This window comes from Diabrotica undecimpunctata, chromosome 9 (genome assembly GCF_040954645.1).
Source record: "Diabrotica undecimpunctata isolate CICGRU chromosome 9, icDiaUnde3, whole genome shotgun sequence".
Lineage (NCBI taxonomy): Eukaryota > Metazoa > Arthropoda > Insecta > Coleoptera > Chrysomelidae > Diabrotica > Diabrotica undecimpunctata.
In genome coordinates, this window is record NC_092811.1 from 32,583,907 (window position 1) to 32,605,744 (window position 21,838).

Genomic DNA, 21,838 nt, shown 5'->3' on the forward strand with positions numbered 1-21,838 from the left:
CGACAAAATCTAGTTAAAATACAAGAAACTCTGAATGAATTGGAAAGTTGGAAATCAACAAAGGTTTTAAAGAGAAATGTTACAATTAAAACTATTGCAGAAATGACTCTTCCTAACTTGAGCTGCCAGAGTAGAATTTCTGAAGAAAAAAAAAACACACCTTGTTGGCAATGATTTCCTATTTGAAGAAAGAAAATAGAATATTTTATGAAGACCTATTTAATGCCTATACTCCTTAGAACCTACATGTTTTGTGTTTTTCATTATTACTTACTCCAATATTTTATATTTTTGTGATGGCACTTAGCACATTCTAAGATTTTATAGCTGTTTTATTTTGTTTACAATTATTTTACAAAAAGTTCGCAAAGCTATTTATTGCACAAAAATATAATTCACTTAAATAAACCTATGTTTAATTTTGAGAAAGTTATTTCTAATACATTTATTGTGGAAAAAAATCGATTATTTCGAAATAATGAATTTGGCACTTACCGCATTATTTATTTTAAGTCTTTAATTGGTTTATAATAATAAATTTTTGATTATACACATTTTTATATAATTTTTACAAAAAACCTTTTTTGAGAAAGATTTCCGGAGTAGAAATCGAAACGTCAAATATTAGTTAAATAAAAATGTGATTTTTATCACAGTAACAACCAATAATTGTGACTTAATCCCATAAAAACATAATATTTAACTGTTAGATATTGCCGATAAGTGTTGTTAAAAACTGCTGTATACTTACACTAAAACTGTTTTCACAACCAATTGTATTAACCCCAGAATTAAATACTGCATACCAAAGCAGCTGATTAAGCTCTTTACCAAGGAGGCATCTTCTCCATTCTTTTTCCGCTGTCTCATCCAAGCATCTTCTAGATTATTTCCCAGCTGTTCTGATGCTAGCCATTCTGGAATTTCATATATATCGCTATCATCAAGTCCTTTTTTGCGTGCTTTTTTAAACAAAGGGAAGTTATATCTGAAATAAATACGTATTTATTATACTCATAATATTAACCTTTCTTTTAAACCACAGATCAAAACATGGTATTTTTTACACCATTTTCAATTATATATATTTGAGATTGCAATTATGATCTAAAAATATGCAGATCATACATTTTCCTTAATACTAATAAAATAAAATAAATAAAATATAATAAAAAAATAAAATAAATAAATATTAAAATAAATACAAATAGAAATTATGGTTGCCAACCTTCGTAGAGAGTTAATCATAAAACAATTTACAAATATTAAGAAACAATACTAATACTTAATACTAAAAATAATGCGCCAACGTTAAAGTTACAAATATCCATTAAGTCTACATACAGAATGAACTAAAAGTCTTCTTCTTGTAGTTCCGTCTCCTATCGGAGGTTGGCTATCATCACAGCTATCCGTACCTTATTGGCGGCTGCTCTAAAAAGATCTACTGAGCTGCAACTATACCACTCTCTTAGGTTTCTCAGCCAGGAAATTCTTCGTCTTCCTATGGATCTTTTACCCTTGATTTTACCTTGCATTATGAGCCTTAATATCTCATATTTCGCACCTCTGGTAATGTGGCCTAAATATTCCAGCTTTCTTGATTTAATGTGCTTTATGACCTCGCAATCCTTTTGTAGCCTTCTTAACACTTCTGCGTTTGTAACTCGTTGGGTCCATGGTATTTTCAAAATCCTTCTATAGCACCACATCTCAAATGATTCCAACTTCTTTATATTATCCACTTTTAGTGTCCAGCTTTCCATTCCATACAACAAAGTTGAGAACACGTAGCATCTTAAGGCTCTTATCCTCAGATCCAGAGGAAGGTCTCGATTGACAAACATTGTTTTCATTTTTATAAATGCTTGTCTTGCAATTTCAATGCGTGTCCTTATTTCTCTACCTTGGTCATTGTTTTCATTTACCCAGGTTCCCAGATATTTGTAGTTATTCACTCTTTCTACTTGTTTTCCCTCGATATCTAGCCTTCCTACTGTATGTTGCTTAGAAATAATCATGAACTTGGTTTTCTTAACGTTCATTTGTAGTCCATATTTGATACTGACTTGATGTAATCTATTTACTAAGCGTTGCAATGCTTCTAGACTGTCTGCAAAAACAGCGGTGTCGTCTGCGAATCTTATGTTGTTTAAGATTTTACCGTTTATTGATATACCCTGTTGTTCCTCTGATATTGCTTCCTTAAAAATAGCTTCGCTGTACAGATTGAATAGCAATGAGGTCAGCACGCAACCCTGCCTAACACCTCTTTTGATTTCTATTGTTTCTGTTTCGAAATTTTCGATTCTAACCTTTGCTTTTTGATTCCAGTACAGATTGAAAATAATCCGTATATCTCGACTATCCACATTCTTTTCTCTCAACAGTTTTACGAGTTTCTGATGTCGTACTCTATCAAAAGCCTTTTGATAATCTATAAAGCAGACAAAGAGATCCTGGTTCATATCTAGTCGTCTTTGCGCGACTATCATTTTTATGACCACAACTGGCCATTAATGTTTTTTCCTTGAACCAACCGCTTCCCTAGTTTTTTTAGAAAAATAGGTTTTTGTTTACGTAGAACTGGGTCCATAATCGGAACTCGTAAAAGAGCAATAAATCTTTCAATTGATCGGCATTCATAGACTTCGTTTTCAGCCTTCGTGCACATGCTACAACAGTAGTTACATTCAAGACGGCTTTCTAGATTTTCAGCGACAGTAGGTACATCTCGACCTCTTAAAATTTGTGTAAAAATACACGCGCTCTACGTAAACTTTTGTTCAAATAGCAGAGAAGTGAATAGTTTAGTTTTAGTTAGTAAAAGACTATTGTTGGAGAACAATAATCTCCAACCAAATAATTCTATTTCAACACAAATAAAAATATTTCCGCCACATCGGTTACCTAAATAAATTCCTTGCCTGCATTGACCTATTTCTTAGAATGTTAATCTCCACCCATATTGACCTTAAACCGATAGATCCTTCAAAATGCATAGACAAGTATTTCGGAGTGGCTAGGGGAAGCCAGTGAATTAGCGATAGTCGTAGGGTTTAGACCTATTTTTCAAGTTTCGGAGAGTTTTTCTCCACGTTCGCAATCGCAAGTTACGCAATATACCGGGAACCCGTAATGTGAAGTGTTATGGTGTTTTCGTTCGTAAACTGTAATTTTCTAATTAGGTTCCTTACGATTAGTTATTCACTCGCAGTTTATAAGTTTCTATTTCTTGCCCTTTTTCAATTACAGTTCTAGCTAAACAAGTTATTGTTTTATTTCACTATATCAATCTATTCAACAGGCCAGACTAAATACATTTAAGAGTCCATTTAAGTTTCTATTACTGAGTATTCGAAGGTTAGCGGAACAATTGGACTTATAGCAAGTACAAACCGCTGAAAGAGACACTGTTAGCATACAAGACTCTCGCTGAAGGGATGTTGAAAACCGGCATCCCTCCAACTATCTTTTGTAACAGTGCAACGTAAAATAAAGTACTCTTAAGTTCATCAACCATTTTGACTTAAAAAATTGTTTCGAAGAAGGATTATTTAGTCCAAGTCCACATACTTAGCCAGTTCCAACGTCTGGCCCGCTACTTGTGTTGTAGAAAGGAGACAATTCACAACAATTATAATGTTATAAAATCACTGGTTATTTAATTATATATATTATATAAGCGGAGATCCTACAGCTTCTGCCGCTTCCCGCATTTCGATCGCCGTCTTTTTCTATCTCTCCAGGTGTCTTCATCAATGGCTCTGTCTTTCATGGTTTCCATAACACCTTGTATCCAAGACTTGGCTGGTCTTCCTCGTTTCCTTTTATTACTTAGATTGTATTCCATAGCTCTTTTTGGCCATCTGTTGTCGTCCATCCTCTGTAAGTGTCCATACCATATTAACTGTCTAGTTTCTATTCTTTCAGAAGTTGTATGTACTCTATCTGTTTAATTAAAATAATAAATAATTGAATAGAATATATGTAATTGTGAAATATCAAAAAACACTTGGCGTAAGTCAGTATTGTTCTTTGTACAACAAAGGGCACTTACAATTTGTTGAAATGTGAAATAATTGTAGCTTATGTAGCATCTCACTTCAGTGTGTAACGTAACGACGAGGAGAAGTCACCGCGAAGAGAAGTCATAGTAGGCGCACAGTTGTGTTCATCTTGACCTGCGGTTAACTAGTCTAGAAATTAAACCCATACTTAGACATCTTCGCTTGTGGGTTGTTCGGTGATTGGATCCGAGAATGTGTAGTCCAGGGATCTGGCTGGACAGTATTCATGTGTAGTGTTATCAACCTGTCGTAGATGTCTCGTGAATATTATAATTATTACTGTGTACCAGTGGATAGAAATGGATTGAATTATACCAACAATCATCCTCGGGTTACTATGAACTGTATCACTAGTCAGACGCGTGGCAGCTGTAGCTCAGTGGCTATGCTACTGACTTAAGCTGGAGGGCTCGGGCTCGAACCACGGCACCGACAAAATTTTCAATTTTTAATTTAACTGAGCTGCCACCGTGCTTCAGAAGGCACGCAAAGCCGTCGGTCCCGGCTACGAAAGGAGTCGTTTAGTCATGCTAGGGGAGCTTGCGCGACCTGAAAACTAGACCTTAGCCAGAAGGTTACACGAACTTTACTTTAGTTCAAATTTAAGGAAAATATTTAGCAACAGAAACAACAAAAGCCAAAGCAGTAAAGTGGAAAATAAAACTGATGCTTTCTAGGTGGTCCCATAGAGTTTTCACATCAGTCTTTTATTCAACTTTTTGCCAGTTTTTGTTATATTTCTTTTAAAAAATTAAAAACAGTGTCCTTTTTAATATAGCGCTCAAGTACTTTGGAGTTTTATTAGGAGGTAAGTCTGGTTTGTTCAAACCGCATGTTAAGTTTCTAGGAAGTTTGCTTTCCAAGTGAGGTCCACTCAGCTTTATCCTTCGTCTGTTAAATGTTTACCCCTGATTACTAGGTAGATTTACTATTAAAAGTGTTCGGCTACTTTTAATTTTATAGGCCTTGTTCTAAGCTGCATATCTGGACTTTAATATTGATTATGTGCTTATATCTGCGATATACAGTAAACATGATTGGAGCGTTCACTGATCGTGGTGGTAAATAATTTTCAATTTTCTACATGAGCTAATGCCAACGAGCTAACTACTTGAAATACCCGACTATTCAGTATGATCTGCGTTAGACGTATTGTTGATTTTTAGAGAATTTCAAGGTGAAATTTGGATATTGGGCATACTTCTCCCGTTTGGTATCCTTGTTTAGTTCTTAATTTTTTTAATATTTCATCCATAATTAGGTTGAGCAATAGAGGACTTAGGGAATCTCATTGTCCTATATCATTGCCAGTTTCAATAGGCTTAGTTAGTTGTTCTTCTACTTTTAGTTTTATTGTGTTGTTTTGGTAGATATTTCGATTGTTTTGTTTATTCCTAGAGATATCTCTCTTGTGTACAATAAGTGGATAACGTCTTTTAATTTAAGCCGATTAAAATGCCTTCTTAAGGTCCACAAAACATGATTTATTTATATATATATATATATATATATATATATATATATATATATATATATATATATATATATACACTTCTCAACAATTGAAGTGGATATTATGAAAATGTGTATTTTATTTTTTGTTCATAAGGTCAAATAGAAGCATGGACTGATATAAATGAAGATTTATTTTCACTTCGTATTTTCATACCGATAAACCAAAAGAAAGAAATTCTTTAAGAAAAAAAAAATGGAAAATAAACAAAAATTGTAAAATTAACAACCTAAAATTTCTATTCCTGCTCAATTTCTAATATCCCGAAAAGAAAAATTAATAGTGTGTGGGTCCACCCCTGTATCGCCTTATTGCTCTAACTCTATTCGGAAGACCTCTTATTAAATTATTGATGAACTGCTGCGGTATAGGTTCCCAAATCGCGCGTAATGTATTGGCCAACTGATCTAAGGTTTGGGGCGGTTGATGGAGCCTGTTTTGTTGCCTAGACATTTTGGCCCAAACATGTTTAATGCAATTCATATCAGATGAACACGGTGGCTACTCCATTCTTGTAATGCCATGAGCTTCTATACACTCGTTGACAATTCTCGCACGGTGAGGGCGAGCATTATCATCAATCAGAACAAATTGTTCGCCTTTTGAACCAAAAAATGGAACAACTATTGGTACTATGACTCTGTCTCGATATCGTGTAACAGTCATTGTCTCATTAATTAAGACGACTAAGTCCGTGCGACCGTCAAAACATATGCCTCCCCACACGCAAACGGATCCACCTCCAAAAAGAGTGGTTGGGACTCTCAAATTTTCATTGTAACGCTGTCCTCTTTCCCTCCACACTAATATTCGGCCATCATTCGTATACAAATGAAATCTGGTATCGTCAGTAAAGAGACAATTCCTCTAATTTTTGAAATTCCACTGATAGTGTTCCATCGCCCAGCAATATCTGCATGCACGCTGCTCTCTAGTTAGTCGTGGATGGGTAGCGCGCCGTCTAGCCCTTAAATTGAATGGATGTAACCGTCTTCTGACAGTTTGACTGGAAATCGCTCGTTCAGTAGCATGCCTGAAGATACTGTTAATTCTGAAAGCCGTGAATGTTGGGTTTCTTCTTGCCGTCAGAACTACAAAACGGTCTTGCCGACGAGTTGTAGATCGTTCTCTTCCTCCTCCATGCCTGTATGTTGCAGATCCAGTTGCTACATACCGATTCCATGCACGACTTATCACACTTTGCGACACATTTAGCCTTATAGCAACCTGTTATTCAGTTATGCCTTGTTGGATCCAACGAACTAATTGCTCGAGCTGCACTAGTTCTAAACGTCTTTGCGGCATAATGTTTTTGTGATAAATAGATTTCTTGACTTATTGACAACTGGTAAAGCCAATACAAGCACTTTTACACGAATGATATATTCATGTTTGGAACAACATGTCTCTCTTTGTACGAGATAAGGGCCGATAAAAATAGGGAGAAAAAAACAACATGCAAAAAATATTGGCAATAAAGATAGCGTATAGAGTATAGTACAGGCAATTATTTTAAAAATAGTTTTATATGTTAATTTTAGGAATTTTAAAATTATCCACTTCAATTGTTGAGTAGTGTATATAATAATATATATATAAATTAAATCAGACAGCCTTTTCCTGACTTTTGAAGTGACAGACACACATTAAATATATTTTATGAAAGATTTGGCATAAATGCAAAATTAAAAAGGGCAATAATAAAAAATATCTGTAATTATTTTTATAAAGTGAAAATTCCAGTGTGTGTGGAGGGATAATGGCACGGAATCAAGTCCATTTGCCACAGAAAGTTGTATACAGAACTTTTCTTATAATATGAATACAAAGTTGTGGGTTATGCTGCTTTAAATTTCTATTTTTACTTCTTTAATAAAATTTATTAGAAGTTCTAAGGTGTTTCTATTGGCAGTTAATAAAATGTGTGATAAATTTAATGGAAGAAAATATTTCATTTTAATTAGTTTACGAATTAAATCATTGGATTTTTTTAAATGTTTTTTGCAACCGAAGAATATATGGTTGAGATCTCCGTAAGAGTTCTGATTCTGATCACAACTACAGGCCGATGACTGTATAATGCCCAGCTTAGCAAGGTGCGATGGAAATCGCCCATGATTTGTTTTAAGTCGAAAAACACTTGCCGAAAAGAATTTTGACGTGGAATAGTTGAAAATATATTGGGGTGGAGATTATAGGGTTGGATGTATTTTAAAATACGTATTTTGTGAGTTCTTTACAACGTTTTCCCACTGTCGTTCCCATTTTAACATTATTTTATTTTTAATCAAATTAGAGATGTCACGCATTGTACAAATATTACAATGAACTCCGTTTTGTACTGCCTCCTTGGCCAAACTATCAGCTTTTTCATTACCTAGTATACCTATATGGCCTTTGACCCATACAAATGTTATATTTAATTCTCCTATCAATTTTTTTAAATTGCATAATATTTTATTCATATTGCATTTCATTCTTTCAAATTGTATGCTTTTTATTGACTCCAAGGCTGACTTAGAATCAGTTAGTAGATATTACCCCCTCTCGTAAATTATTTGATATTAACCAAGTAATGCCCTTCAAAATTGCTATAAGTTCAGCAGTATATATGCTGCATATTGATGGTAATTTAAACATAAATGATTGTTTTGTATTTTGAATAAAAACTCCACAACCAACTCCGTGTTTTGTTTTAGATCCATCTGTATAATATATAAATATCTTATTGACTAATCCATCCAATATAGATTTTAAAAGGGTATGGTTTATATGATCATATTCTGTATAATGGGGTATTATAACTCTGTGTGGTTTTATTAGTGATCTAAAGGGTATATTATACATAAGCAATTTTTTATTTTTACTAAAAGAAATGTGATAAGCATTAGTCTCAACAAAAGCTTCTGCAAGTGGGGGAGAATTTTTTAGTTTCCAATAGCGGTTTGTTAGGTCTTCTTTTGCAATATCACTTAATTTGTTGATCATGTTTGACTCAAGGGATTTTAGTTTTAAAAGATATTTTTGTGCTAATAATAATAATAATAATAAAATTCCCGTGTATCGACTGTATAGCATACAGTAGTTGAAAAACTCAACCATTGAAGTAAAACACTGCTGTTGTAATTATTGTTATATGAATGGCTGAGAAACATAGTGGTGTAAGTCACATATTTGCAGTTTTAAGATATCCCGTTGCCTGGCATCTAAAATAATAAACAATCTGTTAGGTGCACTGTGACGTAAGTCAAACTTAAACTTTTAGCTACTAGATGGCAGCATCTCCTTAGCGCTTTTATTAAAATATCAAAAATCTTGAGCATCATAGCATATGCGTCTATATTCTTTGATCATAGTGAAGTAAGTCTCACTTACACCACTATTGCATATACTTCTGTCAAAAATCAGATAAGCTACATAGTAGTAACATGGATTGCAGCAGTGATAAAATGTTTAATATAATTTCTAATAGCGATGATAGCGACTCCGATAAGGACTACAATCATCAGCACGATAACGATTACTCCGATCAGTATATTTTTATATAAAGTGATGATAATAACGGAAAACAATGTTCTTGCCACTTTCGTAATATCTTAGGTTATGTTATAAATTTTCAACATAAATTACCTACACAAAAAAAAGACGTTAATTCCACCAAAATATAATCTAGCCTAATGAATGTATTATAAAAGATTAAAATAGTTATTATTTTGTTTTTTTTTTCGTTATTACAGACGACAGTGCTCAGTTTCAAGAACCAGCAACATTTGAAGAGGCAGTCGGAGAAGATTTTCCTGCAGAGGAGCCGAGTATAGAGGATATGGAAGTCCAAGGCTGTCAGAACAAACCGATTTTAGCACGCAAACGCCAAAAGAACGAGTCCGAGGGAACGTGCAGAGAGACTTCGTAATAAGGGACAATCATACATCAATGTTAAGGGTAATATTGTGGCATGCAAAATACAAAATATTGATTGTGGGTGCCCTAAGAAAAGCTTTTCATCATTCACAGAAAATGAAAGACGAGTGCAGTTTGACAATAATTTTCATAAAATGGGTGATTTCGGCAAACAGAATGCATACTTATATGGACTTATCCATCAGGCGCCCATACAGTGTAGACGTCCACGGTCTGGAGCAAAAGCCGAAAAGAAAAGTACAAATTTGTTTCATATTCAAAAAGAAGATTGCTCAGTTCGCGTGTGCAAAAAATACTTTTTGTCTACTTTTGCTGTAAGCGATGATAGAGTGACTAGAGCTCTTAATAAAATAAGAGATGGACGAACTCCTGGGGAAGACTTACGGAGTAAACATGTTACTGCACAGAAGTTAACACCGATGCAAGCACAATCAGTTATAGACCATATTAATCGTTTCCCATCTTATCAAAGCCACTATAAAAGGAACGATAATACCAACAGAAGATACTTGAGCCCAGATCTTAATACTGCAAAGATGTACAGCCTTTATACACAGTGGTGTATGGAAACTGAAATTGATCCTGTGAAAGAGTATTACTACCGATCTACTTTCAACTCAAAATTTAATTTACAGTTTCAATTGCCTAGAAAAGATACCTGTAAACACTGCGATAGGTACAAGCAAATGGTAGATATTATGGAGAAAAATCTAGAAACAAGAGCAGAGCTGGAAAGGGAGCATAGGCTTCACTTGGCAAGAGCTGCAAAAATACGTGCTACTTTGAAGACAGATAGCACATGGGCAAAAGAAAATGAAGATTTATGCACCTTAACTATTGATTTGCAGAAAGCCCTCCCGTTTCGAAAACTAACAGTGTCTGGGGCGTACTACCGGAGAAACATGTATAACATTTTACTGTTACAACCTGGGGGTACATGATATGGGGAAAAATTTAGGGTACATGTACGTATGGGATAAGACGATGGAAAGCTGGGGATCACAAGAAATTTCTGCGTGTCTTACCAAGTACATAAAACAAAATCCCTGTAAACACAGAATAAGTTTCAGTGACACTTGTGGTGGAAAAAACTGAAATATTAATGTAGATTTAACTTTAATGAAACTGATACAAGAAATAAAAAATGTAGACGTCATTGATCTAAAGTTCATGGTTTCAGGACACTCGTATCTACCTAATGATGCGGACACATAGAACAAGCAGCACGAAATCAAACTATCTTTACCCCGGATGATTGGTACAGAATAATAACAACCGCACGGAAAACAAACAACTTCTTGTTAGTAAGAATGGCAGATGATTTCTTGAGTGTTGACTACTTTACAAAAGCAGTAACAAGACCACAGAAAAATATAGACGGGGACAAAGTAAACTGGTTGAAAGTACAGTGGCTTCGTTTCAAACAGGACAAGGAATATTTTATCCTGTACAAGAACACACTGAACGACTTTATGTCATTTGAAGAGCTTGATGTAAAATGGTCCTCGAACTATGTCCTTTTTTAAGAAAAAAATACATGATACTGTATTTGTTAAAATACATTCCCTCTGTCAATCACGCTTTTTTTAGAAACATAAGGAGTAATCAAAATAAAGAAGACGTATGTCCATTTCTTGATGCCATCTCTGAGGAGAACGAAGAAGAAATTTAAACCTTAGTTATATACTAGTAACAACATTTTTAGTAACAAAGTAACAAAATTTATTATAAAATCTTATCACTACAGCTGTTTCGGCAGAGTGCCTTTCTCAAGTGATCTATTTTTTGGCATGCGTTTACACTTTATAATCTTTAATGAAATAACTTGAGAAGGGGAGAACTGTTTGTTTCAAGTTGGTCATTCAAAATTATATCTGTGTTTTTTAAATTGTTAATTTCCATAGATTTTAACAAAGATAGCTTAAGGCCTTTATTTTGAATGTTAAAAATTTGAAATTCGCCATTAAAATAATGATTATGATCTAGAAGGTAAAGTGCGTATGAAGAATCTGTTTATCTATTATTGAAAGCCCTTTTATGTTCTGCTATACGTTTGTTTAAAGTTCTACCAGTTTGACCGGTGTAACTTTTTGGGCAGTCGCCACATTTAAGTTTGTATACACCACTGTGTAAGTGCCTTTTATTTTGGCTCTTGTTGTTTTTAATATATTTGCCTAAGTTGTTGTTTGTTCTGAAAGCTGGTGTTATTTCTTTCTTTGTTATATGTTTGGCTATTTTTGTTGATATTTTGCCTGCATATGTAATCGAGCAGAAGGTACTGGGTTTTCTCTGGTGGTGGAAATACTAATTTCAGGGCTTTGTTGTGGAGTTTTTGATTTAGAATTTTATTAAATGTTTGTTCGTTGTATCGATTGTTTACTGCTATTTGTTTAATGATATTTAATTCTGTCTCAAAGTTGTATTTTGACATCGGAATTTCTGTTAATCTATATGACATACTGTGATATGCTGCCAGTTTATGCTGTGTGGGATGGAATAATGAATTGTGTATAGTCGTATCAGTATGGGTAGGTTTATGAAATATGGAGAAGTCATGTTTGTTTTTAAGTCTGATAATTTTTAAATCTAAAAAATTTATGCATTGATTTTGTTCTGTTTCCATTGTAAATTTACTAATACCAGACCAATTTTTATTACACTTACTAAGCAGAAAACTAACAGGCAACTTGACTTATTTTTATCGTATATTAATTCACTTCATAATTATATTGAATTTACAATAAAAACAGAACCAAATCAATCCATAAATTTTTTAGATTTAAAAATTATCAGACTTAAAAACAAACATGACTTCTCCATATATCATAAACCTACCTATACTGACACGACTATACACAATTCATTATTCTATCACACACAGCATAAACTGGCAGCATATCACAGTTTGTCACATAGATTAACAGAAATTCCGATGTCAAAATACAACTTTGAGACAGAATTAAATATCATTAAGCAAATACCAGTAAACAATGGACACAATGAACAAACAATTAATAAAATTTTAAATTAAAAACTACACAAGAAAGCCCTGAAATTAGTATTTCCACCACCAGAGAAAAACCCAGTACCTTCTGCTCGATTACATATACATGCAAAATATCAACAAAAATAGAAAAACACATAAAAAAGCAAGGAATCACACCAGCTTTCAGAACACACAACAACTTAGACAAATATATTAAATACAACAAGAACTAAAATAAAAAGCACTTACACACTGGTGTCTTCTTCTTCTTAGCCTTGTGTTGTCCATGTTTGGAGCGGTTTGGAGGATATCCTGAGCAACATATTTCCAATTTGTTCAGGCTATTCTTTTAATGTTATCAACTCATCTCATCTGTTTTGGATTTTGTTTTGGATCTTACCCAGTCGTTCCTCTTTTTATCTGACAGTCGTATACATAACATTGCTCTTTCCATTGTTCTTTCTGTTGTGGCTAGTTTATTCATCTTTGCCTTGGTTAGGGTCCAATTTTGACATCCATATGTCATGATAGGAAGGATGCATTGGTTAAGCACTTTGCTCCTCAAGTATTGGAGTATTTTGCGGTTCTTAAGTATTCAACTAAGTTTTCCAAATCCTGCTCATGCTAGTCTTGCTCTTCTAGTAATTTCCGCACTGGTGTATACAAACTTAAATGTGGCGACTGCCCAAAAACTTACATCGGTCAAGCTGGTAGAAATTTTAGGAAACGAATAGCAGAACATAAAAGGGCTTTTAATAATAGAAAAACAGATTTTACATACGCACTTTACCTTCTAGATCATAATCATTATTTTAATGGCGAATTTCAAATTCTTCACATTCAAAATAAAGGCCTTAAGTTATCTTTGTTAGAATCTATGGAAATTACCAAATTAAAAAAAAACAGATATAATTCTGAATGACCAACTTGAGACAAACAGTTCTCCCATCCTCAAGTTATTTCATTAAAGAATATAAAGTGTAAACGCATGCCAAATATATATCACTTGAGAAAGGCACTCTGCCGAAACAGCTGTAGTGATAAGATGTTATAATAAATATTGTGGAAGTGTGTTTTATTGTTACATAAAATATTTTACCCTAACTCTATATCTCAGCTACAGTATATAAGTATATAATTAAAAAAAACATTATCTATAAATCATACATATATTGCGAATTGATAAAGATTTGTAGTATAATTAATAATTAAAAATAATATTGATCAAAAGTTAAGATAAAAATATTATACAAAAAAATTACTTACAGGAATGTTATAAGGCGAAAAATGGAAGCTGTGTTTCTGGGATTTGTTTCTTTGGCATTTCTTTTTGACGAATCCATATTGGATAAGGATAGTCAAAAACCATAAACATCTATTACGAAAAATTTTTAGTAGTTGTAAAATGTCTCGAGTTATATCCTTATCTGTCTTATCGGCGATAATCCACTCATGATATTATCGATACAAAGGTGTTGATTCGGCTAATAGAAAGATATACCGGGGCAGGTGTATTCATACCTGCAATATAAACATGTTACTTGCAAAAAAATCCATATATTAAATATTGAAATATACTAAATATTGCACACGTAGAAATAGAGATACTTTTTGTTTGTAACTTTAACACTTTTTTTTAAATTACTTAATAAAGTTAACTATTTTTGAATCATTAAATTTAATTTAGCTATTTTAAGCATAACAGTGTGGAATATTTATTAATATTATTTCTAATTATACAACTAAAAGTGCAGATTTTCTATAAAGGACAATTGAACAATCCTTAAATTATTCCTGATCACTAGATATGCTTATCGTATCTCTCTTGATATACCTATGAAGGCTGTGAAACCATAAGTTGTAAGTGCCACTCGAGCTGAAATACATTGTATGTATACCGTTGTATGTGCCGACCTTTACTTGCACTCTTAAAGAAGCTCCTTGAATGCTGAGAAAAAGGAAGTCATAACGTTGTAAGTGCCTTATCAGTTACAACCAGAGTTGATACACTCAGTCTATGCAAAATGGTAGACGAAGTACTTGAGTACCATTGAAATGGAAAAAAAACTATTAGAAAAGGCAATATAAAAAGAGGACTTACCAAAAATACCAAAAATGAACAAGTAGGTAGGTGAAAAAAGTGAGACAAAGAATTTTTACTTATTCTAATACTCTAAACAAGTACAATTTATTTGGTCATAAGGGTTTACATTGTTTAGTTAATATTTAGTTTAAGATGCGTGCAGATTCTGTCCGAGAAAATTGATTGTGATGAAGAAATTATGAAAGATAAACGGAGTGGTAAAAGACGAAGACGGGAGCCTAATTGCAAAAAAAGATCATTAAATATATATTCTAAATTCTAGCACAAGAAAGTCACTACGGTAGAAGTAACGCTCCATATCAAAAATATCTCCCAACACAGCTTAATGTAGTAAAGTTGTACAACGGATTTTTGAAAAAGTACTTTGCTGATTTTACCGAGCAACCGGTATCTAAACAGTGGTTTTGTGATATATTTTTAACAGAGTTTAATCTTTCATTTAAGCCCCCACGAGTTGACATATGCCCAACATGTGACTCGCTTATAGTCAAAATAGACACAGCTCTAACAGAAGAAATAAAAACTGATGCTAAGCAAAAACTAGCAATTCGCTACAGGCAAGCTGACGTGGCAAGACAACAAATGAGTAGATTGTATAGAATCCAGAGGAAACAACTCAGATATTCAAATGGTTCAAGTTGATCTCCAGCAACAGATATATCTTTCAACATTAACTCATACCCAAATGTACTACAACCATTAGCTTGCCTGTATTAATATGGGTATTCATTTAGAAGATGAAGAAAGGGGAATCATGGTCTTGTGGAATAAAACTCTCGGGAAAAGGGGGTCTAACGAGATAGCTTCTTGTCTGTACAGGTATTTTACCAGTAGCGAAATATAATTCACTACAGATAAGCAAAAGCTAATTCCCTGGTCAGTAAATTGTGGTAGCCAAAATAAGAACCAGGCTTTACTTGTTATTTTTCTTGTTTTGATTGCAAAAGGTTTCTTTTTAGAAATTAATCATACATTTTCTGTAAAAGGACATTTACGTTTCTCGCATGTGATCGCGATTTTGCCATTATAGAGAAAGAAAAGAAGCATGCCAAGCCGCTTATACCAAAAGACCTTATTGGAATTATTGATAATGCTGGAAAGAAAAATTCATTCTTAGTAGTGAATATATAAAGAAAAGTTACGGGGATTTTTCTCCATCGGGCTTAAAAGTTCAGTGATTAAACCTGCAATCTCTAAGGCTTTATTTTCACTATAATTATTGTTAATTTGATGTGTTTCTTTTGACTTGTAATGCAAGTAAATACACACTTACAACGTTATAACTTGCATAAATAATGGCACTTACAACGTTTTGTTCTCTTAGTATATTTAAATTAATTAAAGCATAAACTATTTTATTTAATTAGACTACAAATTAATATGTCAATAGTGTTAATTGAAATAAAGTTTAATAATAACAATTTTAAGAATTAATTACTATTTAAATGGGAATAATTAAGGTCATTAAAATAAAAATAAGGTCAATAGTCTACTTTCTACAGTCTACTTTTCTTACAGTCCATCTGAGAGACTCTACTGTGAAGCTGATAAATCCCCCCTCTGGATTAGAAGGCAATACCTTCTCCTTTCCTATGCTGCATCTGAGTTTTTTAATTTCCTTAATTCTGTCTACCGTTTATTCACAATAACCTATACCACACATTCCCCAATAAAAAACCCTTTATTTTCTACATTATTCACAACAATAAACGACGTCAATTTTACACTAACAAATACCATCTCATTTATTCCAATTCTACTAATTCTAACCAATACTTATTGAACAAAAATTGAATAAATACGAAACACCTTAAGAACTCGTGATTAAAGCATTCTTAGAAATTATACAAAATAATCACTTTAATCAAATATTACACACCGATGCTTCCGTGTGATTTGAGGCTTGGCTGTTTAGTCATCTCTAAAAACAATTTCATTTGTACTTCTTTTATTCCTCTTTTGTGCAATGTACATACTGGATAATTGTATAGTTACAATTCTACTACTACAGGCTAATAAGCATATTAACCCCCCGAACAAAAATATTGCCATTCGTACAGACTCTTTAGCTTCAATTTTGTGCATTCAGGAATGATTTACCGATCATCCCCTTGTACAAGATATGCGTCACTGTTACCACCACCTTTTTACATTAAACACTAAGATTACCTTTATATCGATTCCGTCTCACATTGGTATACCTGGCAACGAACTCGCAGATCAACAAGTCAAACGGCTTCAACAAATACCATATCAACAACTGACATCCAAATTTGGGAATATTTAAAAATAGAAGTATACAGATATACCAGGAGATTATGGCAAATCCACTGGAGTTCCCAAAATACATCCTTACGTGCAATTTAGCCCTCATTATATAAGCTATTATACATTGGCCCCACGGGACTATCTAGACAAGACCTTACAATTATACGAAGAATACGTATAGGCCACACCAAACTAACACATAGTTTCCTAATGACATGAGATGTCCAGCCTGTCTGTCAAACATGCCAGTGCCAACTCACAGTGAAACATATTCTTACCGAATGTCATCAATACAATGCAATAAGACGACAGCTAAATGTCATACCGCAGCTTGGCGACATTTTAAGTGATCGCAATCAGATAGACTAAGTTTTTCAGTTTTTTAGAAAGGTATTATTGTATAATAAACTCTTAATTATTTATAGAGCAAATGCATGTATCCTTCTGATGAGACCTAAAGAGGTTGAAATAAAACATCGAAATAAAAATCTAATACCGTCATTATTTCTTAATTATTTTTATATCTTTTTCTTCTTCTTCCTTCTTGTTTGTAGGCTTTAAAGCCTGTTTCTTCTTCAATATTAGCCTCCTAAATTGTTTAAATTATCTCACCATCTTTTTCGTGGTCTGCCAATACTTCTTCGTCCATTTGGTGACTTATCTCGTGCTATTCGTACTATCCTATCGTCTGCCATTCTACTAATGTGTTCGTTCCACTCCTGTTTCCGTTTTGTCACACATCAATGTATGTCTTTCATATTGCATGCTCTTTTTAAATTTTCGCTTTCCTCCCTATCCAACACTTTTCCCTGATATTCGTCGGAATATTTTTATCTCGATTGTTTCTAGTAGTCGTCTTAGATGTGCGTCTAATTGTTGCTTTATAGATTCTTGTTTTTGTGTCTTGTCTTAGGTGTTTGTTCTTTCAGATTGTGTCATTAAGAGGTCTCGCCACATTACGTGCTTTTAAGCTTTGTTGTCGTACTTCTGTTGCAAACTAAATGATGAATGGGAAAGAAGTTCGGAAATAAAACGGCGTATTGAGATAGCTAGCAGTGCTTTTAATAAGATGAAAGCAATATTATGCAATGGAAAACTCAACATCGAAATTGGAACTAGAGTATTAAGATGGTACATGTTCTCTGTGCTATTGTATGGAGATGAGGCCTGGACAATTACAGAGGCGACAGAGAAAAAACCCATTCACTTTTAAATGTGGTGTTATCGAAGAATGTGGAAAATATCTTGGACACAACACATAACAAATACGGAAACGCTACGAAGAATAAAAAAAGATAAAGAAATACTAAACACTATAAAGAAAAGAAAAATGAGCTACTTCTGTCACGTACTAAGAAACGAGAAATACGAATTGATACGGCTGGTCATACAAGGGAAGGTGAAAGGCAAAAAAAGACCGGGGAGAAGACGCCCGTCCTGGCTGAAGAATCTAAGACAATGGTCTGGGAAAACGTCAATAGAACTTTTCAGAACGGCTGCAGATATAATCAAATGGGCCATGATGATCGCCAATGTCCTTAGGGATGGAGCACGTTAAGAAGAAGAAGTCGTACTTCTTCTTCAACATCTCCGTAACTAGTTATATCCATACCCAGATATCTAAACCTTGCTTCCTGCTTTATTATTTTCCCATCAATTTCGATTTTACATCGTAGTGTAGTTAGTATTTAGATATTGTCATATATTTGGTTTTTTCTGCATATATTATTATATTGTATTTCTTGGTTGTTGTATTAAAGATATGTGTTAGTCTTTGGAGCTCGTCTTCTGTCTCGGCGATTAATGCCGCGTCGTCTGCGTAACATAACATTTGGGTTTATTTGTTCCCCATTCTGTAACCATGACCTTTACGTACTGCTTGTATTATTTCATCAATTATTATATTAAAGAGAAGTGGGCTTAACGAGTTACCCTGTCTGACTCCGTTTTGTACTGGTATACACTGTGTTAATTTTCCATTTATCTTTGCCTGTATTCGATTATGTAAGTAGATGTTTTCGATGGTTTGTATAGTATTGATTGGTATGTTTCTTTTATAAAGTAGGTGTAAAATGTCTTCGACTTGAATCCCATTGAAAGCCTTTGTCAGGTCTATAAAACATAGATATGCTGGTTTATTGAACTCGATGGCCTTTTCTGTGATTTGTCTTAGTACAAATACGGCGTCTACATAGGATCTTCCGGACCTGAATCCTTGTTGTTCATCTGATAAAGTTGTTAGTTTATTGATTTTGTTGGTTAGGACTTTTGTGGTCAGCTTAAGTGCTGTGTTCAGTAGATTTAAACCTCTATAATTGTATTTTTATATGACATAACTTATAAATGCTACTATACCTTATGTAATGTTGTTTGTAATCGCTCCCGTGCGAGTGGGCGTATACCAAAGATGGGCAGGCCACGTGCACAGACTGCATAACGAGAGACTTATAAAACTGGCATGGGAGGAGATTCCCACAGGCAAAAGACCACTCGGACGTCCCAGAATGCGATGGAGAGATACCATCCAAGCAGATCTCCGGAAAATGAACATTCCATTTGACCTTATATTGATGGAAGACCGAACAAATTGGAAAAAAGTTGTACAGTCAGCCAAGACCCACCCAGGGTTGTAGCGCTACGTGATGATGATGACGACTATTGCTATAATATCGACATCTACCTGCTTTGTCATATCTTAGAAAAACCATTACTCATTCTTATCTCTTTGGTTTTTACAGAAATAATTTTCCTATTTATTTAATAAATCGAGTTTACTGGTCGATGAAATTAAATTTATATTATGATAAATATTTTAGACCAGAGACCATTAGAGAAAACACCCCAAAATTTACATGCTTTTTACAATTATTTTTACAATTAAAATCTATGACTTCTTCATCGAAGAATATTTCATTATCTTAATTATCCCTATAGTCTATATTTTCTTCAAAATAGTAACTGTGCTGGATCATTTTGCAAATTATCAGTTTTCACGAAACGTTAAATTTAATGCGCTGTTACAAATTATTTAATTTTACTTTTGTACACGAGACTCTAAGAGCAAATGTTTACAAAAGCTAAATTAAATATAATTAATAGCTATGAAATGTTTACTTCAACATTAAATTACTACCTGACTACTTATTTCACTTGTCAGAAAATTTAATCATTTTTTTTTGTAAATCTTCGATAAAATTATCAATTTTGCCATATTTTAAATAATTTTCTTAGTGGTGTGCTCTAAGGCTCATTATCAAATAAAGTAATGTCAATAAGATGTAATTTCCCATTTACAATACAAAAATATGAACTCCTTGAACTACCGTATGTTCTCTAACCATAACGTACTATCTATTTATATCATGAATATATATCTTTACCATTCGTGTCCATTTGTACATGTCTTTCGTTTATATTTTCCATATTGGAACCGCAGTTTGATTAATATCCTCGTTCCATCTAATTTTTGATCAACCTCTTGATCTTTTTGCAGAATATAGTATATCCTTGTTCCATCTTGATATTTTTCGTTTTGTACAGCCCATTTCAGTTTTACAGCGTTTTCTAGAGTAGATCTAATGTTTTAATTTTGCTTCTTATCCATGCATTTTCTTTTTGTCCGTTATTAATACTCTCATCACCCTTCAGTTCGTGGCTCTTTGAATTTTCTTGGTTTTTTTAAAGTGATTCCTAGACGTGTCCATGTCTGGTTCGCATACATTAAAGTAATAAGTATTGAACCTCAGGTTTATTCTATCTATACAAAGTGATTCTTTAAAAGTTCTAATTAGACGTTTTAGGGAAACAACATAATTTATGTATCAAAATTTAGGATATCGAGTTTTTGGATATGACCAATTATTCTAAAATATCTACTTCTACTTCCGTTTCTACCGGAAGTTGAATAAAACTTTCTTGTATTAAATATAACATCTTGTATATTATTACGGATTTTGATAGAACAGTACTTGAGAATTTTTTCAACTTCAGATTATTTTGCATTATACCGAAAGTTTGACGAGATATGACTAATTTTATTTTGAAACAGTGCCCGATTTGGTACCTTGTACAAATATTAAAATTGCAAACATTTTGTTTAGTATTTTTTTTAATATTAAGATTTAGCCATACAGCTCACACTCCCTCTAAAGGGGAAAATTCACCCATCCCAGATACCTACGGTATTAAAAGGATTGAGCTTTGGTGGAACTCTTTCCGTGTTATCGAGTCCTAGGTGACTTAGTTTGCTGGAGTATCTCCCAAAAATTTTCGTACACATCTGGACGTCACGAGCAGTACAGCTTTCTGCATGGCCTTATAGTGATGTTCATTTAGACCAAGCTGTTTTATGTTCTTTTTTAATATTATTAATATTTTTTTATTATATTATATATATATATATATATATATATATATATATATATATATTATATATTATATTTATTAATGTATATAATTTACATGCTCGGCAACTACGGCCACTCGCACGGGGGCGATTACAAACAACATTACATGAGGTATAGTAGCATTAATAAGTTATGTGATATAAAAATACAATTATAGAGGTATAAATCTACTGAACAGAGTACTTAAGCTGACCACAAGAGTCCTAACTAACAAAATCAATAAACTAATAACTTTATCAGATGAACAACAAGGATTCAGGTCCGGAAGATCCTGTGTAGACGCCGTATTTGTACTAAGACAAATCACAGAAAAGGCCATCGAGTTCAATAAACCAGCATATCTATGTTTTATAGACCTGACAAAGGCTTTCAATGGGATTCAAGTCGAAGACATTTTACATCTACTTTATAAAAGAAACATACCAATCAATATTATACAAACCATCGAAAACATCTACTTACATAATAGAATACAGGCAAAGATAAATGGAAAATTAACACAATATATACCACTACAAAACGAAGTCAGACAGGGTAACTCGTTAAACCCACTTTTCCTTAATATTATAA

At 33.3% G+C, this 21,838-nt stretch overlaps 1 protein-coding gene across 1 annotated transcript in view; it reads right to left on the reverse strand.

Moving 5' to 3' along the window:
• Window positions 1-14,011, reverse strand: part of LOC140449784 (ATP-binding cassette sub-family C member 4-like) — a 104,302-nt gene extending 90,291 nt beyond the window's left edge. Inside the window, exons 1-2 of the mRNA XM_072543129.1 lie at window positions 13,757-14,011; window positions 752-988 (exon numbers count right to left, since the gene is read on the reverse strand). Of these exons, the coding sequence (XP_072399230.1) occupies window positions 752-988; window positions 13,757-13,833 (314 nt within the window). The 5' untranslated portion in view covers window positions 13,834-14,011. The remainder of the gene's footprint in view (window positions 1-751; window positions 989-13,756) is intronic.
• Window positions 14,012-21,838: the final 7,827 nt, after the last annotated feature.